The sequence below is a fragment of the Pseudorca crassidens genome, chromosome 11, assembly GCF_039906515.1.
Source record: "Pseudorca crassidens isolate mPseCra1 chromosome 11, mPseCra1.hap1, whole genome shotgun sequence".
Classification (NCBI taxonomy): domain Eukaryota; kingdom Metazoa; phylum Chordata; class Mammalia; order Artiodactyla; family Delphinidae; genus Pseudorca; species Pseudorca crassidens.
The window spans coordinates 84,088,475-84,111,406 of NC_090306.1; the positions used below are offsets into that span (position 1 = coordinate 84,088,475).

The following is a 22,932-nucleotide window of genomic DNA, read 5'->3' on the forward strand; positions in this document are numbered from 1 at the left end:
TACATGCTTTCAAGTTCAAGTTAACAGCTCTTTGCTTGAGTTCAAAAAAAATTTGAGACCACAGATAGCTAATTTAACATAATATATCTATTTATTAAAATACCTAAACTTAAATTCTAAATCAACCTTAAACATCTTTAAAGCAGATGTAAATCCTACAAAATCACCTATCTCATCTCTCTTCTCCCTGGCTTTGAATTATTATTATAATGGGTAGATTCTAACATTAATCTTGTATACTTACTTTGGTGATAAATTAACCTTTATGATTTACTCTGAGTGTTTATATTTATTGTCAATCTCTTCCATGGCAGCTTGTATGTCAGGCTTCAAAATTCTAAACAGTTTTCTTCTAACAAAAAGACCTCTTTGGCTTTCCTTTCATCTCAGGAGGTAGAGGCTTATCTCTTCAGTATGATCTCAGATCTTCTCCCAAGGAAGACCCAAAGCATTTCTCCATCTGGATAGCATGAAAAGTGTTGCATTTGCATTTTGCACAGGGCTTTTTCCTTTTTTATTTTCTACACTGTAGAATAATTCATTAGAATATTCCCCCTCTCAAAGCTCCTAAAAAGCACAGAGCCAGTTTACAGTATTTACCTATTTAACTGCAATGCAAATGAATCTCCTTAGCAACAGGCTCTGCCCTAAATATCTCCAGAAAAGAGTTAAAGAAACAAAAGTCTTCATGTCATATTAGAAATCTGAGCAAAATACAGAATAAAAAATTAACTGACTTTATTATAATTAATGATACTATATATGGAAATGGAGCAGTTTCAACGTAAAGGAGATACTGAACTACTTCAAAACACAGTCAGAAGTGCCCACTCTTATGGATTGTCAAACTGAAACTTTGGAATAGATTCTAGAAGGGTTTAAGATTATGGATGATAGGTTGAGAATAAGTACATCCCTATCCTCTGAGCCACTACCCTGCTCTGCCCCAAGGTTGTTTGTTTCAAGAATAAATAGAACTGGGTGGCTGAGAGTCAAGGACCAATGCTATGTAGTTGGGGGAAAAAGGACACTAGCAATTCCATACCTAAGCATAGTCAGAAAAAAAAAAAGGTGGGATGGGGAAGGCTCTCTGCAGCTTTATCCTGCAGCTCCTACACAAAGCTCAGAGTCATTCCTGTCACATTCACCCACTCCAGGAGTGGAAATATTCTGAGCAGCACTAAGCAGTGCTGGGAGACTGAGAGGCTAAGGCAGAGGGAAGGGGTTGGAGTTGGGAGTGGTGGAAGAGAGAGGTTGAGCAGTGATTTCTAGAGGCCACAGTCTGCACAATAAACAGGGCGGCTGTCTGTGTTCTAACACGAGTGAGTACTGACAGCGAGAAGCAAATGGCAGCTAAGCTGTGAAAGCATGCTCCAAGGGAGCTGGCCAGCTCCCAGCCTAATGCTGGGAGAGAGAGAAAGAAAAAAATAGAGGCAAAAGAAAAACAGAACAGGGAGAGAAGAGAACGGGATGGATAATAAAAACTCTCATGTGATTTGAAGTCTCACAGGAAACCTATGAAGCCAGCGGAGCAGATATTATTATCTTCTATTTAAAAAGGAGAAACTGAGACCAAGAGTTGATAAGTGACTTTTTTAATGTCACATACTGAGTGGCAGATATAGGATTCAAAGTCAAGTGACCTGATTCTAAAATAAAGATGAAAGAAGAGAGGGTGCATTTGAAACACTGACACACACAGTCTGTCCTACCATTTACTTTATAAACGGTAAGTAACATTTTCAGATAACCAAGGCTTTGCCTTTTAAGGGTCAAACTGAAACAATTTTAGCCACTATTGAAAGGCATTTCTGAAAGGTATTGTATTTGTCCTTGCCTCCCTTGAATACTGACTGTAATTTGCCCTCTTCTAGATACATAGGGTTATGATGATGGAAATTGACTCTATATTTATGGACTCCAAATTCAGGGACACCCTCAGGTTCTAAGGAGGCACACAGGTTTTACTGCTGTCATGCCTAATACATTCATGGCTAGAAATAGCTGCAGAGCAGAATCGGCTGACTCAGCTCCTATTTCCCTCGCAGTCAGCCCTTCCTTCTTACGTGTGTCGGCTTCTGGCCCCAGCCTACTGCTTCTGATCATGTCATTCTCCTGATTAAAATCCTTTTAATGGCTCCCCACTGACTACAGCAGTGGTTTTCAACCCAGGCTACACATTAAAATCACCTGGGGAGCTTTTAAAACACTCCCAATGCCCAGATTCCACCACCAAAGGTTTTGACTCAGTTGTTTAGGTATGGGGCCCTAGCCTACAGGGATTAATGTAAGTAGCATGCACTGGGGCTTCTGGATTAACAAGGATTGGATTTATCTCCCCCCCACCTCCCCAATGCCCCTGCTCTCACCTGAAACTGAAAATGGAGACAAAATCTATGAAACACTACTTTTGGAATGAAGCAATGAAGGAAATTGATATCTGAGAGATGAGAAACAGAGTGAACCCTAAAATTGTCCTAGTTTACCACCTTGAGAGAATTCTCAGGCCATTATGCAGGGAAGAAGAAGCCAGGGAGTCTGGAAGACTCTTTGAATTGAGAAGACGGAGGTGAGAGTCTAGGGAGACTAAAGCGGCTAGACTTTTCTGTATAGAGTACTAGAGAGGACAGAGGGCTGACCAGCACATGCATATGAGGAAACTATCTGAGGCCAGATTAAAAAAAAAAATGCCAGAAAAGATTAGTGGAAGTAGTATGTAGAGCTCAAACAGGGCTGATAGTAGTCTGCACTATTCAGACCGGGAAACCTGGAAATTCACAGGGCATTGTTAGAATACTCGGAAGCATCTTGCCTCAGTAGTGCAAAGAATAAGTCATAGACTAACTGATGCTCTGGTTTTGCCTAACAAATCTTAAAAGTAAGACCTGAAAGGATCAAAATATATCCAAGGAGCTTCTCTGTGTCTGATAATGGAGCTCAAGAATATTTATAGGAATACAAAAACATCCAGTACCTAACAAGGTAAAATTTGTTGACACCTGGCATGCAATACAAGTTACCAGGCATGCCAAGAACACTGAGGAGAAGAATCAATCAACTGAAACTGACCCCAAACCAACACAGATGTTAGAAGGCAAGGGCATTAAAACAGTTATTATAACCACATTCTTTATGTTCAACAAGTTAGAGAAAAGACTGAGAACGTTAAATAGAGACCTGAAAAATAAAGACTGAAGTCTAACTTCTGGAGATGAAAACTATAATCTCTGAGATTAAAAGTACACTGGATGTTAATAATGGCAGATTAGGTATCATAAGAAGAAAAGATAAGTGAACTTGACACAGCAATAGAAACTATCCAAATGAATCACAGAGAGAAAAAATAATGAAAAAAAATAAGTAGAGTATTGGTGAGTTGTGGCCCAACTTTAAATGGCCTAATATACATGTGATTGAAGTTTCCAAAGGAGAGGAGAGAGAAGGCCAGGCAGAAAACAACATTTTAAGAAATAATGACCATGATGCAGCCAACAGGGAAAACAATTTAGAGGTTCCTCAAATATTTAAAAACAGGATTACCATATGATCTAGCAATCCTACTTTTAGGTATATATCCAAAAGAATTGAAAATAGGATCTCACGGAGATGTCTGTACACTGATGTTCATTGCAGCATTATCCATAATGGCCAAGGAGTAGAAGGAACCTAAATGTCTATCAACAGATGAATGGCTAAAGAAAATGTGGTATATACATTCAGCCTTAAAAGGAAGAAAATCCTGTCATATGCTATAAGGGTCCTGATGAAGAATACTTTGTAGCCTGTGGGAATGGGAGAAAAGGCTGGAATGCTGAGCTTGGCTTAGATCTGGGTAGTATGTTCAGGCATGGAATGTGGAAGGGTGGACGTGGCTTCTTCAGAGGAAATTTGAAATGCTACTATTTTAATCAGGAGAAGAGTGAATGAAATCTGGGTGGGGAAAAAACAACGGTGTCTACTAAAATAACTTTTTTAAGGTAGAAATTTCTAGATACTCAGAACATGATTTTCTTTTTTGCACAGAGATGGGTCATTAATAGCTATAATCAGAGGGTTTCAGTTATTCATGAAATTAATTTGTTGCTGAGTGTCTAGACTGTCTCTTCAGGGCCAAATGCCTTGTTTACGTTCATTGTGTGTGTGTGTGTGTGTGTGTGTGTTTACTAATTCCAGTATCAACACTTAGCAGTGCTTATTCAATAATATTAACCCCAAGGCACTGTAAGAATGCAGATTCACTTTAAATGCAAAAGAAAAGCTATATTCCTTCCAATGAAGTTTTAGTGTTTAAGTGCATTTTATTGTGATGTAACTTTATCTCATTTTAGGTCAATGCTCCAAAGTTGAGAGCAGCATGATAGGTGCAGATACGCAAAACATGCTGAAAGATAGTGGAATCAATAATACCAGCCTTAGCCCATCATCAATCTCCATGCCATATGTGAAAGGGCTAAAAATCACTTGAAAGTGAGTATTTATTTGGAAGAGGATTGTTCATCTCATATGAGGAACGTAGAAGGGTGCTTCTTCCAAAACTTGGGCCAAGTGAGGCAAGCCTCTGGAGAGTCCTGCGAAGAGCTTGCAATTTAGATGCAGTGAGTGTGGGCGGTAGAGTCCAGGGGCTTTACCTGACACATAGTGTCTGAAAAAGTCTGAAGCCCAGAGGCGGTGTCTAGCTGTCCCGAAGGCTTGTGCAGAGCCAGCTGTACCTTCTATGAGTGTAAATAAAATGCTTAAATCCACAGGTCGTACATAAAGTTTGCTCTACACTTGAACACTCATATCCAGTTATTTAGTTAAAGCCTTCGGCTTTGATTAAAGTTGTTAACATTTGAAGTGTTGACTAATGTAGCCTCCCTGGTGTGGAAATATGAATATTCTTCTCATTTATTAATGTCCTATAGTGAAAGCATAACCTTTTACTTAAAATAATTGGTCTGGAAATGGAATTATAATATTCTTCTCCCCATTCCTCCCCTGCAATTTGTGAATTTGGTGATTATTCTTCTTGGTTGGGATTATAAGTTATCATTTGCATTTATCCAATACACACATATACAAACACACACTCGCAGACACAATGCAAAAAAACTTCCGGGAGTAAATTTAATTTCAGTTATAGCAATGAGGGTAGGGCAGAGAAAAGTGTGACTTTATAATTCTGGTCATGAAATAAAAACATCAAAGCAAGTAATAAGTCTAAATTTGATGCTGATAGGACTATATTTCTACTATATTTAAAGCAAATAAAGTCACACTATTGAAGATTTAACATAAAATTAGAATGTTAACTTTGAAAGTTTCTTAGTGTATCTCCAAGTGATTAGATTATCACAAAATTTCCCTGGGAAGGTAGAAATGGAATCAACAACATTGCAAAAGAAAAAACAAAAAAGAAATCTGACAGCCCTACGCAAAAGAGTGATGTAAGTATAGTTTCAGCAGCTATTAGGCAAGAAGCAAATGATATGCTCATCAATTTTCTGTTATAAAAATAAGCCCAAAGGATTTTCATGGGACACATATGGGTATTGCTACCTTAATTATTTTGTTTCTACCCAAAGGTATTTAAAACACAACCAACTGTCAGAGTTGGATTTTTAAAGATATTCCTGTACTTATGAGCAGAGATTTAAGAATGCACTGAAGACTGAACTTTATTTTGTTCTTCACCGGGTACTTTTATCATTATCAATATTGTAGGAGATCATAAGCCTGGACTAGAATTATTTCCTTGGTAAAAAATGAATGATAAAACTAATGGGAAATTAATAATGTGTTCTACATTGATGTTCACAGATGTATAAATTGGACAGTGTTCAAATTTATTTCATCTAATCAAAATCCCCTTAGTAGGTACACAGTGATAAAATAAATTAATGTTGTTTTTCATAATTGCAATACGTTTTTGTTGTTGTTTAGGAAAGGGATTATTTCATGGAGATTATAATTATCCATACCTACTTCATGCAGAAAATGTGTAGCCCTTTTATTTAAAATTTCCCCCTGGCAGAGCTGTAGAGATTTTTCAATAGCAGTAAAAACTGTTGTGTAAACTTGGTAATACCATATGGAAGGCCTGAGTAACCTTCTGAGTAAAAAAAAAAAAAAAAAAAAAAAATTCATGTACTTATGCACTGCTAACTAGTTTTTAATTCTAACAAGCCTTTGGAGAGGACTATAATTCAGGCTAGAGATTCACCCAGCTAGCATCTGCAGAGGGAAACATTTGCCTGACAATCTCTCTCAATATTCATACAACACTAAAATATCAATACAAAAGTGAAAGTAATGTTAAATATGTTATTCTTGGTCATGGCAGACACAGGGGTAAAACAGAGCTATTGATGAAACGTCAGCTTCTGAATATGAAGCATAGATTGGGGAATATGGGAAACAATAATTGGCAAAGACTTCATTTTCTAAGTCTAGACCACACAGGCCTGTAAAACTGGCAATATCTTATGGCTTAAAAGTTTATGCTTGATTTCCACTGCTGACAATGCTGCTATTAAGATATGAGATCTCCCTTTTTGACCCACCTCCTAGAGAAATGGAAATAAAAACAAAAATAAACAAATGGGACCCAATGAAACTTAAAAGCTTTTGCACACCAAAGGAAACCATAAACAAGACGAAAAGACAACCCTCAGAATGGGAGAAAATATTTGCAGACGAAGCAATGGACAAAGGATTCATCTCCAAAATATACAAGCAGCTCATGAAGCTCAATATCTAAAAAACAAACAACTCAATCAAAGAATGGGCAGAAGACGTAAATAGACATTTCTCCAAAGAAGATACACAGATTGCCAACAAACACACGAAAGGATGCTCAACATCACTAATCATTAGAGAAATGCAAATCAAAACTACAATGAGGTAGTTGTCACACCGGTCAGAATGGCCATCATCAAAAAATCTACAAGCAATAAATGCTGGAGAGGGTGTGGAGAAAAGGGAACCCTCTTGCACGGTGGTGGGAATGTAAATTGATACAGCCACTATGGAGAACAGTATGGAGGTTCCTTAAAAAAATAAAAATAGAACTACCATACGACCCCACAATTCCGTTCCTGGACATGTATCTGGAGAAAACCATAATTCAAAAAGAGTCACGTACCACAATATTCATTGCAGCACTATTTACAGTAGCCAGGACATGGAAGCAACCTAAGTGTCCACTGACAGATGAATGGATAAAGAAGATGTGGCACATATATACAATGGAATATTACTCAGCCATAAAAAGAAATGTAATTGAGTTATGTGTAGTGAGGTGGATGGACCTAGGGTCTGTCATACACAGTGAAGTACGTCAGAAAGAGAAAAACAAATATCGTATGCTAATGCATATATATGGAATCTAAAAAAAAAATGGTGATGAAGAAACTAGGGGCAAGATGGGAATAAAGACACAGACCTACTAGAGAATGGACTTGAGGATATGGGGAGGGGGAAGGGTAAGCTGGGACAAAATGAGACAGTGGCATGGACATACATACACTACCAAATGTCAAATAGATAGCTAGTGGGAAGCAGCCGCATAGCACAGGGAGACCAGCTGGGTGCTTTGTGATCACCTAGAGGGGTGGGATAGGGAGGGTGGGAGGGAGACGCAAGAGGGAGGGGATGTGGGGATATATGTATACGTATAGCTGATTCACTTTGTTATACAGCAGAAACTAACACAACAATGTAAAGCAATTATACTCCGATAAAGATGTTAAAAAAAAAAAAGATATGAGATCTCCACTACTCTCTCCTATTCCTATACTTTGGGTAGCTTTGTGACTAAAACCTTTACTAGGTTATTCAAATAACCTTGTTTTTCAAAGGCATTAATGTGCTCCACCAAGAAAAAGATCTTTGGGGACTTTTGGAAAGATTACAATTTCAAATGTATTCGTACTTTTCAAGTCACAACTTTGTGTAGTTTTCATTTCTTCATGAAAATACTTTGAATAAATTTATACTCAATGTGAATGTATTATTAGTTGTTTAATATCAAGAATAATACCATGTGAAATTGGAGGCTTAGTCAATACGATTTAATGATGCGGAAGTAATTTGTAATTACATCAGCAGTCAGTCTTCTCATCCTCTCTTCTCCTCAGTAGACCTCTATATCAAAGACAGCCTCCACCTGCACTTCTCTCTTCACTCTACATAGAATATAAGTTATTGGAGCCATTGGGTTTCCTTAAAACTAGCCACTCATTACAAAGGTTCAAGATGGGACTTGCCCTAAAAGGCTTTGCTCTAAATCAAAGTGACCGTACATTCCTTTCTGGCTGTAAAAAATAAATTATGGGTACTTAATACAGAATTGCTGGGCCCATATATTATATATGAGGTTATCTTACATTTGGATACTTTCCCTCACTAGTCGGGATAAATGAAGTCTCGAATTTGAGACCAGTCGAAAGCATCGTCAGCCAGGAGGTATACATGGTGCCTATCTCTCATTTTAAAACCCAACAGCCCTAAACCATCAAATGAACTACTCTGTAGCAGATCTAAAGGGTGTAAAAATTTTGTTCTCTGATTTCCAAGTCTAAAGGTACAGATAGTTTGTCCATAATAAGTATATTTATGGAGTTAAATGACTTGCAAAGCCTCCTCAAGAGTGTGAATTTGCCCATAAATTCATCACAAACTTTAAATTCCATCAGTTCACTTTAAGGAAAATATACTGGGTTGGTATTAGATGCAGATGTTGTACTCCAGGCCCAAGGAATTTGGCCTCAAGGTCTAAAACACAATGACTATATTTTCCGATTCTGATATAATGCTTGTGACAGGTACTTCTCTCCAGATTGGAGTCAGATTGTATTACAGCAAAAGTACCTTCAACAGTTAGTAAGGGTGGGGTTTCCCTGGTGGTGCAGTGGTTAAGAATCTGCCTGCCAATGCAGGGGACACGGGTTCGAGCCCTGGTCCAGGAAGATCCCACATGCCACGGAGCAACTAAGCCCGTGTGCCACAACTACTGAGCCTGTGCTCTAGAGCCCACGAGCCACAACTACTGAGCCTGTGCACCACAACTACTGAAGCCTGCACGCCTAGAGCCCATGCTCCGCAACATGAGAAGCCACCGCAATGAGAAGCCCGCACACCGCAACGAAGAGCAGCCACCGCTCGCCACAACTAGAGAAAGCCCGCGTATGGCAACAAAGACCCAATGCAGCCAAAAAAAAGAAAAAAAGAGTTACTATGGGTGGACAGACTCTAGGTCCATCCACCTCACTACAAATAACTGGGAGGGAGATGCAAGAGGGAGGGGATATGGGGATATATGTATACATATAGCTGATTCACTTTGTTACACAGCAGAAACTAACACATTGTAAAGCAATTATACTCCAATAAAGATGTTAAAAAAAAAAAACCAAATGGAATTCTAGAACTGAAAAACAAAACAAACAAACAAAAAAGAGTTAGTATGGGTGGAAAAGGCCATTGTTCTGTCCCAGCTCAAGGCTGGTTAGCCCTGTGGGTAGTGATTTAATGCCCTGAGCCTTGGCATTAAACATGGGGCCTTACGGCATCACTGCCCTGCAGTCACTGCAGTCATTCACAAGGCCTGACCACAGTGACTGAACGGGCATCTCTAGGCTGCTGGTACACATAGCACTGGGGAAAAGTGTGGGTCCAAGCCCACACCTTAAATGTTAGCCTCAGTACTTGAATTTTGAGAGACATATAGTCTTACTTTAATGATCCTTGCTTCAATGAAAACATTTTATAATATAGTTCTATTGGAATCTGTTCTTTTCAATGAGGGATTACTGGTAATGCTAGTTGAGTGACTCATGTGCTATCTATCCAAAGTATTCATTCTTCAGTGCAGAGCGCTGTTATTCAGCTGTTACATAGAGATACTTCTCATTGACTAGAAAGCAACTTAGTTGGAAGCATGTTTGTTTGATCTGTGGAAGATCCCCCTTTAATAAATGGCTAAGAGTAGCCATAAAATGAGTGTCAAGTTCTCAGTGGAAAACTAAAATCTCCTTGATGCAACTAAAAAGCAATACAGTTTCAGTTGCTTCCACTCAGACTAACAACAAAATTAATCAGAGGCTTTTAGTGAGATAGTGAGTTCCTTCTGAAATAATGAAAGCTTTTGTGAAAGGATAAGAACAGAAAGCTAAGAGTAGCTGATGGCAAATTAGAAGAAGAAGCCAAGAATTTTCTCCATTTGAAGTGATTTTTAGATTAAAGTTTTTATAGATGTTCCAGAAAAGATATTATTTTTAAGACAGACTTTTAAAGCAAAGAATAATTAGTTACTACTAATTAATCATAATTTAAAATAATTAATGACATTCAGTACATAGAGACTGGACTTTTGGAGAGAAAATATCATAAAGACTAGAACAGAGTGCTTTTGAACCAGCAGAAATGTATTCGCTTTGTCTTTCAGTTCATTAATGCTTTTTTTTCAGTTACTAGAATATAAAACTTAAGTCTAAGAAATTCTCTGAAAGATTAAATGATTTCTCACTTTTGAAAAGAAATGTTCATGATACCAAATAAAATATGAAGGCATGATAATTAGGCTATCTTTCCATCTCTTTCATTCCTTTATGCCATTAGAAATAAAAGAGCAGTAAAACTAAAATAAGAAAATGATCAGTATCAAAATCAGTTAAACAGGGCTTCCCTGGTGGCGCAGTGGTTAAGAATCCTCCTGCCAATGCAGGGGACATGGATTCGGGCCCTGGTCCGGGAAGATCCCACATGCCTTGGGGCAACTGGGCCCGTGTGCCACAACTACTGAGCCTGTGCTCTAGAGCCGGCGAGCCACAACTACTGAGCCTGTGAGCCACAACTACTGAAGCCTGCGTGCCTAGAGCCTGTGCTCCGCAACAGGAGAGGCCACCGCAGTGAGAGGCCCGTGCGCCACAGCGAGGAGTGGCCCCCGCTTGCTGCAACTGGAGGGAGCCCGCACACAGCAACGGGGACCCAACGCAGCCAAAAATAAAATAAATAAAATAAATAAATTTATAAAGAAAAAAAGCAGCTAAACAGATTTGGTTGATCTCTTTGGGCTCAAATACACGGCAACATATATTGGCCAGTTTTTATAGAAAATCTATGCCAAGTGTATGAATAAAACAAACAATTTAAGATTAGGTATAAGCCCTGGAAAATAAAATGTTGATATTACAGCAGCTTGTAAAATAAGAAAAAAGTCCCTTCAAGTTTGGGGTTTATATATGCAGTTAAGGAAGAGAGACAAGGAAACATAACAGAGATAAAAAACTAAAAATGATGACTTTAATCTTTAAAAATGAATAAGAGCAAAGAATAGAATGAGAGCCTATTTGTTATCATGTTCATATCCTAAAGTGACAAAATTTCCTAAAACGGAAAGCCTGAAACTGCTTGGAAGTTTTTCTGAAATAATGTAAAACACCCTGAGAGTCCTCTTAGTTCCCACACCAAAACTTCAAGAGACAATGATTGTAGAGCTTGACTAGAATCAGAGAGACATATATTCAAAACAGAAGGCATACCTGTAAATCCTTGTTGGATGTCCAAAGAGTCACAAAGAAAGGAAAAATTACCCACCTATGGTAGGAATTATCAAGTGTTGAATCGTTAAGGTGTCTTTAAGAGACCAACTTACATTAATAAGTTCAACCTCCCAGATTTTTTTCAACAGGTCCATCGATGTATAGCCATTAATCAGAAAGGCTTTGGTGTAGTCACCTAGTTCAATGGAATCCAGCCACTCAGCAACAGATGTGGGATGGTAGCCATCATGGCCAATGGGTCTCATCTGTAATTAGAAAATCACATTAGGATTAATTTAAGCTGTTTACTTTGTGTTCCAACAGCAGAATGCATCTTGGAAATTTACCTGATATGAAGCAACAGATCTTTCTGGATAAGAAAATAAGTAAACCCAAAATACTTTATGCACAATTCTAAATTATTAATAATTTCACGCTCAATTAGTTTTCAAAAATGCACCCAGAAATTTCCAATTTAGCTGCTAAATCAGCTCCATATTTGAGAGAACTAAATATGTCAAACTTCTGTTGCAGACATTATTGGCATTCTGTTGGACGGAATTTAAAATGATGTCAGTCGAGCAGTTTTAAATTCAGTGCTGAAGGCACAGGGAACTGCACTCCCAAAATGTAGATGATAATTCTCATATGCACAACATCAAAGCATGTGAAAATACTGCATGACTTAAACATCCAAAGGAATTCATGCTTATGCAAGACATGTACTGTAGGTAGTGCAAACATGCTGGAGAAACATACTGCTGTGGTAAGCCAGTAAAGAAGAGGCTTTTGGGTGTTTAAGGACCATGTGTTCTACATAGACCCTACAGTATGTTAGACAAGAATAGAGAACTCGCTGGCAGACAGATTCCTATTTTTTGTCAGCTATATAAAGATTTATTTTTTTACTTTAGGAGAACAAAGAAGTGTGACAGCAACATAATGTTTCTGAGTTTAAATTGGAGTGTGAAAGTAATTTAAGCAAGAGAAACTTCTGGCATTAAAATTTTGTATGGATTATTCTAGTCTTTTGGTTTTTATTTGAAATTTTAGTTGAATTTGCAGTTCTTGGTTTTCGAAGTAACTCACTTCTAAGACGTGTGCTGCTTTGCATGTCCTACCATAACATCTAATACTTCAGTTATTAAGGACAGCTGGCACCTCATCAACTTGATGTGATCCTTCAGTGAAATTCATGATGGGAACAGCAAAACCGGCAAAATACAACATAGATTTTCCTCTTCCTTCAGATTCAAGGAGATAAATATTAACGGAAATCTACATGATTCTGATTTGTGAGCAGAGAAAAGATTAGTCTGGGCATCAGGGATGCAGATGTTAATCTCAAACATGTCAGGCTTTCTGCCACTATGCAGTGTTCTCATTTTTGAGATTCTCCTTACTCCTTTTTCTTGGAGGAGGGTGCAAAGTGTTTATTAGGGATCAACATCTGCGGAAGGAGAGATGAGGAAGCAGAAGAGGGGCCGAACTATGATGGGGCTTGATGGCACCTCTGTGAGCCATTTGGGGAGCTCTGGCACAGTTCAGGCTAGTAGAGTGTCCCGGGCAGAGCGGATATGAACAGGCCTTTGTGATCTGCCTCTCTGTCACTGGATGTAGCTGCCTGGGAGTAGCATGCTCTGGTGAGGGCTCTCTGCCGTGGAGGCAGACCCTGAAGATGCTGATTGCTGGAGGCTGTCTGCTGACCACTCTCCCTGATGCTGGGCAAGTCCTTCCTTGAAGGGAGTTACAGGTGGTACATTGCCATGTCTTCCAGAATACCCGGGATCTCGATGCACCAGATGTTACTACATTTGGCTTTTGCCTTTCACTCTATACCCACTCACTCATTCACATGCACACAACACTTATTTTTTAAATTTTAGGTGAACCATTGGAAAGACATTTCTCCTGAACCATTTGCGGACATCATGAAACTTCATCCCCTGATACTCCAGGAGCATCTCCCAAGAACAAGAACATTCTCCGACAAAGTCACAGTATCATCACCCTCAATAAATCTAACATTGATAAAATTACGTTACCTAATATATAGTTCATATTAACATTCCTCAATGTCCCCAAAATGTCATCTGTAGCTGTTTTTTTTTTCCTAGCCATGAGCAATCAAAGGTCAAGGCAATTATATTTTCAAGTATCTCTTCTACCTTTTTTTTTTCTCTCTTTTCTTCTTCTGGGATGGTATTTACTCCTTTTTTTTAAAAATTTATTTACTTTTTTAAATTTGTGGTACGCGGGCCTCTCACTGTTGTGGCCTCTCCCTTTGTGGCGCACAGGCTCCGGACGCGCAGGCTCAGCGGCCATGGCTCACAGGCCCAGCCGCTCCGCGGTATGTGGGATCTTCCCGGACTGGAGCACGAACCCGTGTCCCCTGCATCGGCAGGCAGACTCTCAACCACTGTGCCACCAGGGAAGCCCTACTCCTTCATTTTTAAGTTCCCTTTTCTCCTTTTCTCTTTCCTACTGCTCTACTCTCCAATCCATTTTCCATTTTGAGGTTGAAATGTCCTCTGTTTTAATATTGCCATGTAATTCATTATTTTGCATTGGGGTCTGAACTACATCAGACTTTTGTATTTCATTCTTACATTGACTGACTCATTTTAGCTACTCATTAAATGTTTGTTCACATAACACTTAACTCAGTGTTTATTACACAGTAGTTACAAATGTAAATGACACCTCAGGAGTTGCAAAATGAAGTTTTGGCAGCAGTTACAAATAACCGGATACTATATATATGTGTAAAACTGGCAACTAGGACCCAAAGCAGAAGCTCAAAGGTATCAAATACTTTCATATTCTACAGAGAATTACAAAAATATTGGGGCCAGGGGCATTCTCCAGGACTTATTAAGAGGTGGTTGAACCAACTCTGCTACCTTGAATAATCACCCCAGCCTTAGGAAACTCCCTGGCTGTCCCAGTTGACACAAGGAAACAACTGGAGAAAGGGGAAGAAGGAAGGAAGAGAGACTCATTAGCTTTGAAATTAATAGCCTGGCAGGGAGGTCTTGCTGTTAGCCATCCAAGAAGCTGATCACCCCAGCAGTGGATACTGGGAACGACCTTAGAGAATCTTGATGAATCAAGCTGGGGTAGAGTCAGATGTCCCACACCAGAGAACTGTGCAGTAGGGTCCCCACAGGTCACCCCAAGCATTCATACTCCATTCCTTTAAGAGAGCAGCCAGCGGCCACCTGCCACACAGAGGTTGCTGGTGATCAGCGTTAGCCAAAGAACAATGACGGGAAACTCACCAGAGCTCTGCAAACCAAACCCAGTCAAGTGTAAGGAAGTATGCCTTCCCCCCAGTCTCTCCTTCTCTAGCACTAGGGAACTTAGAATCAGAAAAGAGAGAGGTACCAGTCCCTTGGCAGAAGGCTGAAATGGGGTAGGGGTGGGGGGAGAAAATAAAACTGGAAGCTTAAATGGATAGGAACTGAATTTTCAATATTTTACGTAACTGGAAAGCTACTGGATATGTCTGAGATAACATTAAAAATAGTAACGAGAGAGTCAATTGAGCTTGGTTGAAGGCAGGACTGGAAAAAAAATGTCACATCAGTTTCTGCAGACTGCTCAGAAATCTGGTTCCTCCTGTGAGGCAAGTTCTCCCAGACCAGCCTTAAGGAGGTGAGAGGGAGGGAAATACTTGGTGGAAAGATGAGAGACGGGGGCAGGGTAGAGAGCAAGCGTGAAGAGAATCTAGGAATGGGTACACTGACATGTGCAGGGGCAGCATTCATCCAGCTGCTCATTTGTTAAACATTTAGCCAGTGCCTATTCTGATAAATGTCGTGGAATAGTAGAGAACAAAACAAGTTATAGTCTCTCCCTCATAGAAATTATAACCCTTATTGAAAAAATATGTGAACAGATGAACAATAAATTATGAAGGCTCTGCATACCTGAAGACAGGAAACCATTAGTGCCAAGTGAAGTTACAAAACTAACTTGACACGTATTTAATGGTATGCAGAATGGTTACTGCGCTGCACAGCAATTACCTTCAAAGCAATTCTTCCATCTGTTCCTTCATTTCTGTTCTTCCTGCCACTACTCTGTTTAGGTTCTTGTTGGTGCTTATAAAAACTAATGCAATAGCCTTCCACTTGGCCTCCTACCTTTGGTCCAGCTTATACCATGATGCTACATCAGTCTGCCAAAAAGCCAGGCTCTTTAAGTCAACCCTTGCACGAAAATCTATAGTGGTTCTTTCTTGATAAAAGCCCAAATGTCCTATTCCAGCATCCTAGGACAACTGAGATCAGGTACAAACTTATCTTTTCAACCTAATTTCACACTACTTGCTATATGTAAACTAGTACATATGATTAGACACATGAGTAAACATGTGTTTACATTAGACACATGTCTAAACAGTATGTTAATTTGCTAGCCATTCCATGAACATGAACTGTGCGTGCAAGACACATTCATTTCTTTGCTAATATCATTTTCCATGCTTTTTGCTTTTATTTCTGGAGTGTTTCTCCAGGATTGGCTTCTTGAGCTCTAAGATACAAATTTCCAACCATTTGTAAAGTATCTCACATAGATGTCCTATAGTATCACCAACACAAGGCAAAAATGTATCTCTTTCAGCTCACAAACTGGCCCTCCTTTTGTGTTTCCCAGCTAAGTTAGTGGGGAAGCACCACACTATTGCCCACCTAGATGCTTAGGAGTCATCTAGCTTTCCCCATTCTGTTTTACCATCATATCTAATTAGGCCAACAAGTCTTATATATTTGATTTCCAAAATGTCTCTCAATTCAGTTCCTTTCTTCCAAAATGGACTTTGGAATCTGACAATAATATCTACTGCAGTATGGTAAGGATCATACGACATAGGCTATGTGAACTAGTGCAGTGTTTTGAATACATATGTCTTCAGTAACTCTTAGTTCCCTTACCTCCCCAGTGCCCTAAATTAGGCCCATGCTTATTTTGAAACTGTATAATGTTGAGTCCTTTGGCTGCTACTCTTTTCAACTTCCAATCAAAACTCTTCTTTCCTCTCTCACCCCTCCCAACTTCCCTCACTCCTTGTCTTTTCTACTTTGTTTTAGAAAGAGTTTATGACTGCTAGCATCTTTATACTCCCCCTTCCCACAGCTGACAGTTATTTTTCAGAAATATATCTAACCAGGTCCCTCAAGTCGATTGAATTGTTGGTCTCAATTCTTCGCTCTCTTCCTGGATTAGAATTATGCCTCTGTGCCCTTTGCTGAGGGATCTATATTGAACCCTGATGTGGCTGGAGTTACTTCTCCATCCCATTGATGTTGGTCATGTACTTGCTTGGCCAGTGGAACAGGCAGAAGTATCAGTGTGGTGGTTTATAGATGAGGCCTCTGCACTCCTGTGATCTACTCATCCTTTTGAGTCCTATGCTCTATTACAAGAAAAACAATTGTTGACTAGTTGCATAACTGCTGGTCCTAGAAGAAAGATGAAGACTTGTGGGGCAAACCTAAATCTAGCCCGAAGCTTGGAGTCTACCCCAGCTCGCTGGAGTTCAGGTGAGTCCGGCTGAAGTTAGCTGAACCACAGCTGACCCGTGGACTCATGAGTAAGGAAAATAAATATATATACATATATTTTGTTGCTATAAACCACTGATATTTTGACATATAGGGGAAAACTGACTAATAGAGTCACTCTTTTATTTCAAAACCCTTGGTATTTGCATTAGTCTGGGTTCTCCAGAGAAATAGAATCAATAGGCTGTGTATATACACATGCAGAAGCCCCCAAACCTGGCAAGTGTGAAATGTGCAGGGCAGGTTGGAGACTCAGGGAAGAACTGATGCTGCAGCTCAAACCTGAAGGCAGTCTGGAGTCAGAATTCCTTTGTCTTCTTTGGAGGACCTCAGTCTTTTTCTCTGATTGGATAAGTCCATCCACCTTATGAAGGGTAATCTGCTTTACTCAAAGTCTAACTGATTGAAATGTTAATTTCATCTAGAAAAATACCTTCACAGTGACGTCTAGACTGGTGTTTGACCAAATATCTGGGTACTGTGGCCTAACCAAGTTGACACATAAAATATTCCAAACTCTTTATGAATCCACCAGCAAATGCATCTACATGAGACTGAGAAAGACTAGGGAAGCTAAGTTAACATCAACATCCTACCCACGTTACGTGACTGTCGTCTAGTAAACACCTATGTACTGCATTCTCACTAATCCTCAACGAAGTAATTCTTTATTTTATGAGTATGATTGTTGGGGCAGAATCCACTGTATTTCCAGTTAACTTCCATACTTTTGCTCATGCTATTCTCTCTGCCAGGGATGCTACTTTCCCCCTGTTCTCTGCTGAAATTCTTTCCATTCTTAAAAGGTCCTGTTCAAATGCCGTCTCTTTTGTGACGCCTTCTCCAAAGCTACCCTTACTCCCGAGTCAAAACTAATCATACCTTCTACTAGGTTTCTGTAGTAATTTGCATAAAACTCTATTATAGCTCTATTAAAGTCTGATTTCTATTATAGTTAGAGAGGTGAATGTCTGTCTTCTTCTTTAGACTGTCGACCTCTTGGTGATGAAACAAGGTCTTAGCCACTTTTGTAGTCTCTCACGTGCCCAGCAGAGCATCTCACATATGGCAGGCATTTGCTAAATGTTGATTAAATTAAGTGATTTAATGAACACATGAAGACAAAATGACTAATTTTAGTGGCATCCATTTGTGGGGGAGATTTGTATTTTTTACCACATATTATGAAAATGAGGGCTCTTCTTATGGTCTAACAGTAATGTTTATAACTATTTAAAACTATTAAATACCAAGGACCAATTCCAGGTAGTATGCTGTATCACAAAATGCACTGGGCTTTGTTTCTGTAGCCTGGCAGTCCTGACTCTACTATTAACTATCTGTGTAACTATGGGCAAGTTACTTCACATCTCTAAGCTTCAGTGTTCCCATCTATAAAATAAGGGTGTTAGATCAATGATCTCAAAGTTCCTTTTTAGTTCCTAAGTCTTACAATTCTATAATTTGTATATTAATATCAAATTAGTGTCAGATTTATTTATCCAGTAGAGAGAAAAGAAGCCCAAAGGCAAAGAAAACGATTACAGGACAAGATAGGACATGTAGGTTAAAGGCAGATGACAGCCACACTTCTTTCCTTCAGTGTACCCACACGGAGCACATGACTGCTTTCTCAAATTAGCAGTGTTTAAACTCTCTTTCCAGCAGGCACATCTGGCAGGACAAGGCTAGACAGAGACAGCTCCAGGGGCTGCCGGGCCTGCCATACTGCTGAGCATGAATGGCAGTCAGGCACAGTCTGTAATCTGAGAGGCAGAGTGGTGGGCAGGCAGAAGGCATTGTAACAGGGGTTCACAACAAGGCAAAACGATTCAACTAGTTGAATCCCAAAGTCTGGGGAAAACCTAAGTTGGGATAGAAATCAGAGATAGCAGTGAAGAAAGCTTCAGTCTCTGGAAAAATGAGGATATATTGGTACATTATACCGAAGATCTTCCTTCCTGCCCAAATGTGCATTGACTTTCCTCCAGGAGCCTCTTAAGGCAAACCTGGCCTCAGAGAGGACACACTGTTAACATCACAGGCTACACAGCAGGCAGAGATCACTGACCCTAGGACAGTGCTCTGTGGTGTCCTGGGGCTTCAAGGGGGCCAATTATAAGACAGGTGAACAGTCCAGGTTCTGAAACTGCCTGGTCTACTTCAGCTGAATAGCTCATATTTTAAGTCTTTTACACAGGTAAGAAGAGGAAGGAAAGCTTTCTCTACTTTAAAAAGAAATATTTGAAAACCACTGACCTAGAAGAGTTTTCTAAGATTACATGATCACTACAGTTTTATTTTCTTTTAATTTGTTAGTTTTATTGAAATATTCTGGGTTTGCTGTATATGTATGGACATATATATATATATATATATATATGTATATATATATAGCCTGTCATTCTCTCTGCCTGATATTCTTTCTGCCTGAAACCAGCTTTATCTGCTGAGACAAAGATAATACCTTATAAAGTGATAGAGCCACAAGATAAAAGGTATAGCAAGAGGAAGGCAATAAAGATAGTAAAAGGAAACAAAAGAAGAAAAAATGAAATTACATTATAATAGATTTGGGATTAAATTTAAAAAACAGTTCTCAGTGCAACAGGTTATGAAGCCAGCATTAGGATAGTGGCATGGTAATTAGATCAAGAGAATAAGGAACTCAAAAAGGTCAATAACAAATGTGGCAGATATTTTTATAGCTGAAGGTGTTACAAAACTGAGACAGAGACCCATTGTTGTTCACCCAAAACTGTTCTCTCTTCTTCCATAGTAATGGGGCTTCAATTGAGCTCGTGTCTGCCTAACTAGATTCGAGATACACTAGCTTCTCTTCTGGTTGCTTCCATGAGAATACATTTGAGCCTAGGCGATGCCAATGAAAGTGCTGCGTGTAACTTCCAGGTCATCTTTAACCTAAAAGGTTCTTTGCTCTAGAGCTGCTTTTGTTTTTATCTACTCTTGAGCTGAAACATCTGGGTCTGCAGCCCAGCTTCGTCCACATGGGCAAAACAATACTCTAGAGTTTGGGAAATGCTTCTCAAACCTTAATGTACATAAGAATCATGTGTGAGATCTTAACCTGCAGATTCTAATTCAATAGGTTGAAGGCAGACTCTGAGATTCTGCATTTCTGACAAGCTTCCTGGCGATGCTGATGCTGTCAGTCTGTGGATCATACTTTAGGGGATGACAGAGCAACAGATGGAAGGTCCTGGGTCCTCCCACAGTTGCCCAGAGCAGAGTCAACTTGTAAACCTGGAGTGCTCACTGTCAGACTATTACGTGGGAGAAATAAGCATTCTGTTCTTTAAACCACTAGGAAGTCTCTATTTTAGTGGCTTAGCCTTTAATAAAAACAGAATTAAAAATTAAATAAGACAACTTCACGTAGAACATTTAAAGGAAGCCTGTATTTCCACTTGACAGTATGTTGCATTGTCTTTTGTTTTGTGAAGCCATGAGTTTTCATATCTGTTGCCATTAAAAGAAACTTCATTTCTTTTAACTGCCTTTGTTGGTATCTTTCTGGCAATCATGCCACCATCCCTTTGTGACAACTATGCAAGGGATAAGAGGGGGAAATGTAGAAAACCTCAAGTTTCTAGCTTTGACACCTGGGTACATGGTGGTATTACCAGCTGAGAAAGAAAAGAAAATAGAAGGAAATACACGAATAATTTTGAGACATGAGAAATTAAAGATGTTGGGGAATAGCACATTAAATTTGGGGGAGAAGTCTGAGGGGACTTACAACCTTGGGCAGCAGCAGCAGCACAAGTGGGAATCTTGGCTCTTCCACTCATTAGCTGTATGACCTTGAGTAAACTACTCAACCTTCCTAAACATCCATTTTCTGATTAGTAATGTGAGAGAGAGAAAGAACCTCTGACGGTTGTCATAGGCATTCAGTGAAATAATGCAAGTAGAGTTTAGCCCAGTGCTCAGCACAAAGAAGCACTTGATAAATCTTAGTTATTTTTATCACGTGGGGGAGCTGAAATCCAACATGGATGGGACTGAAGAGGGTATGTATTGATAGTATGGGAAGAGAAGTGGCCTGAGGGAGAATCAACATGTTCAAAGTGAAGGATAAGAATTATATTCAGGAGGCGAAAAAGGGAATAGTCAAGACAACAAGAGAAGTGAGGGAAAAGAAGCTGCAAGGAGGCTGTGGGCAGCAGTGCTGGAATCTGCAGAGGTCTGCTGAGAAGAGGAGGGAGAAGTGCTCATGGCGTCTGGCAAATAGGTCTCTGCACCTCACTAAGAAGAACCCAGAAGCTGGTCTGTGCTGGGTTGAGGTGTGAGTTAGAGATGAGGATGTAGAAAGTGCAATCTAAATGATTCTGCTGAGGAGTTTGTATGGGAAGAGAAGGAGGGAGAGTGAGTTTTTAGAAATTACAAGGAAAAGGCATGGAAAGGAGTGACAAATGAGGATTCGGGGCTGAGGAAGGTCAGACATACAAAGGAGTAAGAGTCCAAGAGTGCAGTGGAGATCGGGGTGGGGTAGGGAGCTTGCCTTCTGCTCTGGCGATTTTTGCTTGCCTTTCTTAGAAATTACAGCATGAGAGGCATAGTTAGAGATAACTTTGGGGTTAATAATTTCTGTGTTAACAGAAGCTACCTGGCTTGGACTTGGTGAGAGCTGGATTCTTATATGTGAAATACTGGTAAAGGTCCTCATGTGGGCAAGGGCAGCCTTCCGCGTGGCATGCTGCTCCCCAGATACACACAAACCTGACTACCACTTATTGTAAACGTCCTGGTACAACAGCCTCGATGTGCCAGGCTCAGGTACTTAAACTTGCCTATGATGCTGCAATGGACCACGGCTTCTCTCTTCTACCTGGATGTACTCTGTGCTCTCAGACTCCCTGATACGAGTTTTGTAATACAGACAGCTGACATCGTCGGGTATGTCCCTCTATTCCTGCTTCTTGTTCTAGCCTCTTCTGCTCTGTCCTGCTGCTACCCAAGACCTAGACTAACAGCAGTCCTGAGAATAAACCAGGCCAAACAGTGCTAGCAGACAGCGTGCTGCCAAGTCCAAACGCAGGTCTATCAAGTAGCGCGAGGATCAGATCTCCCACAGGCTCTGAGACCTGGGCTTAGACATCTCTGTGCTGTTCATCAGTGGCTCTTAAAAGACTGATTGAACATGAAAGAGAAAGGCAGATTCACTGACCATGGAGCCCCAGAAAAAGTCTATTCATCACCATTAAAGCACTATTGCAGTGTAACTTTGCCGGGAGAGATGTCTACGAAATGGATAAGAGTATTGATGACACCACCTAACAATCATATGAGACTTTAAAGAGCCCAAAGGGATTTCATACACATTATCTCATTCGTGAGGGGTTTTAGGTGATCTTTGGGAAAATGCCCTTTATGGAGTCTGAGACTTTGGGTACTCCATGTAATGTTATTCTTTCTGTGGAATTGAAAGGATTAATACACTGTGACTATTGTTAGGAAGCAGAATGTGATAAAGTCTCTGTGTTGTATATATGCAGCAAGGGAGGGAGACACGTAACATATACAAATCTGTTGCTTGAAGCTCCTTTGTTTGCAATTAGACTCTCTTAGGGAGACAATTTCTGTAAAAGAATGGGGAGAAACTTAAACCCTCAGAGGTAAGTGAGTTATGTTTGGATGTCACTATGGACTTACAAATTGCAGATAATAGTAACCGCTCTAATTTTTCCCACCACCAACTGAGCCTTGCCGACTTTGTGTCCTTGAGTGTTTAGACAATTGAAGACTCCCAGCTTTAGGAATAGGGCAGGAGCGTGAAGAGGTGATACCTGGATATTACTTGGCACTACATTTTGGGG

The 22,932-nt window shown here is 39.8% G+C and overlaps 1 protein-coding gene across 18 annotated transcripts in view; it reads right to left on the reverse strand.

Moving 5' to 3' along the window:
• ANKS1B (ankyrin repeat and sterile alpha motif domain containing 1B) overlaps positions 1 to 22,932 on the reverse strand; it is a 1,163,282-nt gene that overhangs the window by 302,931 nt on the left and 837,419 nt on the right. For all 18 annotated transcript variants that reach the window (XM_067697640.1, XM_067697639.1, XM_067697638.1 and 15 more), the window contains one exon: positions 11,636 to 11,788. In XM_067697640.1, coding sequence (XP_067553741.1) covers positions 11,636 to 11,788 — 153 coding nt within the window. The remainder of the gene's footprint in view (positions 1 to 11,635; positions 11,789 to 22,932) is intronic.